The following is a 4,913-nucleotide window of genomic DNA, read 5'->3' as shown; positions in this document are numbered from 1 at the left end:
TTTTTGGATGATAAACAAAACATGGGCATACTAACAATATTTTTATACTACATTTATACATTTTAAATACACTAACCTCACTCCTTTGTAACAACTACGGCAAAAATGTAATTAATTCAGAAAATCTTGTCAGGACCCCACCTTGATGTTTCAGGACCCCACTTTGGGAAACACTGCTCTAAAGAGTTGATGCCTTGAATATTCTGTCATTTGTATTGTCTACTTAAGAACATCAGAGAAAAATATCTTCATAATAATTTAGAAGAGTGTAATTGACATATTAAGTTGTTGTTCTCGCCCCTCTCAGACCTGGATGAACTGTGTGTCCATCGCCTTCAGTGTAGCTTTGTTCCTGGCCGTGGCTGTGTGCTACAACGCCTCCTGCCCCACCTGCTACTCTCCTTCTAACCCCTACTGGACCATGCAGAGGCTGCTGCAGGAGCCTCTGTTCTTCCTGCTGCTCACCGTCACGCCTGTAGCGGCTCTGCTGCCTCGGTACTGTCTCATCTTTGAACCAGTCGCCCAAATATTTCAGATTTATGATGTGTCTGTTATAGATACCAGATGTCTTTTATGTTTATTCCAGGAGCTTCGCTTTCGTTTCTGCAGTGTTTCTGTTTTAAAGTTCTGTTTTATGTTGCAGATATTTCTACAGGGCGTGTCAAGGCACTCTGTTTCCAAACCCAGTGCAAGTTGGGAGGCAGTTAGATAAGCTCCCGGCCGACACCCGCAGGAACATCCTCAGTCTGAGCAGGGTGAAGACGGGGTCAGCGCTCAGCCCCGAGCCTCCCTTCCTGTCCCTCAGCACGCTTTTGCCAAGAAGTTGTATTCATAAAGAGCAGAGGAGCGTCCCTGGCTGCAAAGCACCGCAGGCCAAACAGGCCTCTGTCCTACAAACAAATGAAGAACGGGGTCGGAGACCGTCGCCCACACACACTGAGAACCACCTCACAGATCTCTGCAGTGGAGCTCCTTCAGGACTGAACCCTCACCCCAACACCAGAACTGATCCTCCGCTCCCGAGGAGGCCGTCGCCGCCTCCTCTCACCAAAGACTCAGAACGTTTTAATCAAACTTTAAAGCTTTCAGATCAGTGTGGCCCCAGCAGGACCGCTTCCACGCCTCCGGTCTCACAGACGGACAGCGTCCAGCTGAACCTGCCCTCCGACAGAGCCTCGCACTCCGTCAAATACTCCCGGAGCTCAGAGGAAGGACTGGGACCTGATCAGCCGGCTCACAGGACTGAGGAGGGGGTAGAGGAGTCTCAGCACACTGCCTTATGATGTTATACAACTCTCAAACTGGCTCATTCTATTTGCACAATAGTTTTTTAACTAACTTTATTCTAAACTTAAGAGATTTTTTTACAAAATATATAAAAAGGTACTTTTATATTTTCAATTCAAAGCTAAGAAGGTCTATTTTAAATCATTAGAAAATGCAAGAACTGGAACATCTCCTGTTTTTAAATGTGGATGCATGTCAGTAATTCAGCTGGTTTCAGACAGAAGCAGAACAGTTGAGAAACATTCCTCTGCAGATTTAACGTTGGAGCTCGTTTTAGTCCCAACACGCCGGTGCTTCTTTCAGCTCGGCCCGCCCGTGGCCTCATGGATCACTGCTGGGATTTTACTCCYGAGGAGACCAAAACATTTTCAGTCCTCGCTGCTGGAGTTCCATCATGTTGATGCTTTTTAAAAAAAGTTTTCAGTGGTTAGAATCTTTATTTTTCTAAGTTGACATAATCATGGATTTATTAGTGCTGGGTCATTTTGCTCAATTCTTCTAAAAAATGCATTTGTAGCAGTTTTTTCTGAATAGTGCATTCACTCTATGATGTCTGAGTTAAAGTATATTTATGGATTATAACACTTCATTTCTAAGGTTTTATTTCAGTCTGTGAACAAACCAACAGATTAAAATGCTCTTCATGTCTGAGAAGACAGAGTTTACACCTCCATCAGCAGAAAGATAACAGAGTGTAACCCTGTACACACACAGAAACCTAAAATTCTTTCTTAATAACCACCTGAAGAACCAGTTTTACGAAGAAAGCTCATAAAACTCTGGTTTTGTTTCTGTTTAAAAGTCGGCAGCTTCGGGAGTTTATTTCTGATCTTACTGAGAGCTGAGACAAGACCGTACAGGTTCTGCACCTGTTGAMGGCTGGTGTTGGAACGGCACAGTCAGCGTCCAGAAAAACCCTAAAACTCTTAACTTTTGCCTTCTCTAAAGTTTAATTTATTCTTTTTTTTTCTTCATGTGTAACAAAACTGGAGATTGTTTTRAAGTTTGACAGCTATTATACAAAGATCCTGTAAAGTACCTGCAGCAAACCAATAACTTATTACCAAAACATAAACTTTAGTTTTTGTGTTGCTTAAAGAACCAAAATATTTCCGAGCTAGAGATTTTTTTTTTTTCACCTCTAATCATAGAGAAGAGTCGATTTATTTTTCTCTGCTTTATRCTGTTTATACAGAAGTTTAAGGGACAGATGTAAATGTGATGGTGAAGCTGGACACATCTGGTCTGGAAGCTTTTGGTGTATTTCTGCTCTGAGGTCAGAATCTTGGAGTCCCAMAATATAAAAATCAACTTGAATGAAGTTCCAAGTCTACAGAAGAGGATCAGAGCAACAGAGAAAATGATGTTTTTTCTTTCCTAATTTCTGACATCTTCCGTCAGAATTCTGAGGAAAARAAGTCAGATTTCTAACTTATCTCAGAATTCTATTAAAATGTCTGAATACTTACCTTTTTTTCAGAATTCTGAGATTAAAGTCAGAATAGTTTTTTTTTTTTGTTTGTTTGTTTTGTTTGGATTTTTCTTAGAATTCTGACTCCTCAGAATCAGAAGAAAGTCAGACTTCAAACTTCAATCTCCGAAATCTGAGGGGAAAAAAAGCCAATTTTGGGATCAAAGTCAGAATTCTGTCTTTAATCTCAAAATTCTATCTTTTTCTCTGAAATCTGAGATTAATATCTGAAATCTGAGATTAAAATCATAATTCTGAGGTTTCAGAGGGTTGGAGGTCCCTGATCAGTGTTAACCTTGCAGTCCAACATAGCTGCCCTGCCATGAAAAGTAGTCATGGCTGCAGTAACAAACATTTTATTTTCACTTTTCCTCATCTTTGGCTCTCACTTGTTGCACTCATAGTTACTCACAACCTAAATTAGTCAACATGTTACAATGTGTGAATCAGCTTGTTTATCTCATAACCATTAGCCTGGGTACTCAGCCCAACAATTAGCAGTCTTATCGTTTTCCAGATTTCAGCTGGTTCACAGTTAAGTTGGGTATGTTGTTTACCATCTTTGCCGCGACAACCAGTCTGCCAGTCAAACTTAGATCACAAACATCAGTGTTTGCCATTAAAACCTTTTTACAAGTTGAAGTAAAAACAACCAAAATGTAATATAGCAGAAACCTTGACAGCTCTGTTCAAACTAAACATGCCAACTAACAAATATAACTTCATTTTCTTAAGAAAGGGATGAAGTTACTTTAAAATAACCCAACATCCAATAAAACTGGACTAAATAAACTTTAAACTCACTAAATTATATTATTTATGATTTTGTTTATTTGGTCAGCTTTGGAGCCTCTGGTGGGCAGGTTCTGAGCTAAGGTAACTTCAGTTTTCAGACAATTTTAAAAAATTATATCAGTTTGTAAAAAATATTCAGTGGTGGGCACAGCTAACCAAAAATTTAGGCTCACTAACCCACTAAACAAGAATCTTTGCTCCGCTAATGCTACACCGCTAAACGGATTAAAGATTTTGGAAGACAACAATAATCAGACCACTGTCTTGGTGGGACAAACACCTGTTGTTAGGTTTCTATTGGTTTAATTTAAAGGTGGGTGGGGTCATTTRTGGCAGATTTGGCCAATCCAAGCCAGAGTTATAGCTCTAATGTGTGATGCTTCCTGTTCACCCCTTTCACATTAAAAACATTTTGTATTTTTATAATTGCCCTTTGAATTTAGGCAAACAGCAAATAGAAAAACTTTTTCTACCTTTTTTATATGTAGTTAGTTTTTGTATTCCTTATTTAAATATTGTTAAATTTTATTTTATTTCTTTTTGATGCTTTTATTTTTGAAGTTTAGCTGCTAAAGATGCTACATGCTACACAAACGGTGCCTGACACGCAGCCCTGCTTGTAAGAGGGGATAGTTTTTATTTAGTTTGAGATAAATGGCATAAATATAGAAGTTTTACACTTAACTCAATTTAGAGGAAGCTAATCTATTTGGTTTCAAGAGTTAGCGAAGAAGCTAATAGGCTAAATGAAAAGCTAGTACTGCTTTTAGCGAATTAGCACAACTGTGCCCACCACTGAAAATATTAAATGAGTGTAAATTAAGAAGTCAAACAATTTCAAGCACAGAGTTGACATAAAGCTACAGATGTTTACTTAAAGTTTTTTAAATCATGGCTAAAGTTACATCATAAACCTCTCTTAATTTCTTTCTGCCAGTTTTAGGCTTTAAATAAAATTGTCAGTGCTGAAAAGTCTCTCCTGGTGGCTTTAACTTGTACATTTGCACTTTAAAAGCATCATAAAGTGGTCGTTTCGGTTTGTTGAGCGATGTGTTGAGTTTCCGCATACAATACTGAAAGAATTCATTTTATCTATTTATCTGATCTGTTTATTGTGTAAACAAAGTATGGGAAATTGGAAAGATGCTCCAGTTTTTATTGAGCTGATTGTTGTATTTTATGCAGTTTTTTTTCTGTAAAAAGCCAAACATATACCAAAGATCCTTTATATTTCTGTGTTTTCTACGCAATAAGACGTGCCTTAACACTGGATAAGAAGTTGCAATTCTGCTTGAGATGCTGAATATTTGTTAAATTGTAGACATTTACGAGGCCCTATGCTGTTTTTCTCTTGTTTCAT

General features: G+C 38.4%; 1 protein-coding gene across 1 annotated transcript in view; it reads left to right on the top strand.

The window, feature by feature from the left end:
• The window catches only part of atp10a (ATPase phospholipid transporting 10A), an 82,195-nt gene extending 80,321 nt beyond the window's left edge, over positions 1-1,874 (top strand). The window contains exons 20-21 of the mRNA XM_014028519.1: positions 308-495; positions 644-1,874. Of these exons, the coding sequence (XP_013883973.1) occupies positions 308-495; positions 644-1,283 (828 nt within the window). The 3' untranslated portion in view covers positions 1,284-1,874. The remainder of the gene's footprint in view (positions 1-307; positions 496-643) is intronic.
• The last annotated feature ends 3,039 nt before the right edge of the window (positions 1,875-4,913 follow it).

The sequence above is a fragment of the Austrofundulus limnaeus genome, unplaced genomic scaffold (genome assembly GCF_001266775.1).
Source record: "Austrofundulus limnaeus strain Quisiro unplaced genomic scaffold, Austrofundulus_limnaeus-1.0 Scaffold775, whole genome shotgun sequence".
NCBI classification, from domain to species: domain Eukaryota; kingdom Metazoa; phylum Chordata; class Actinopteri; order Cyprinodontiformes; family Rivulidae; genus Austrofundulus; species Austrofundulus limnaeus.
Note: the sequence above shows the minus strand (reverse complement) of the source record. Positions and strands in the feature narration are given on the sequence as shown.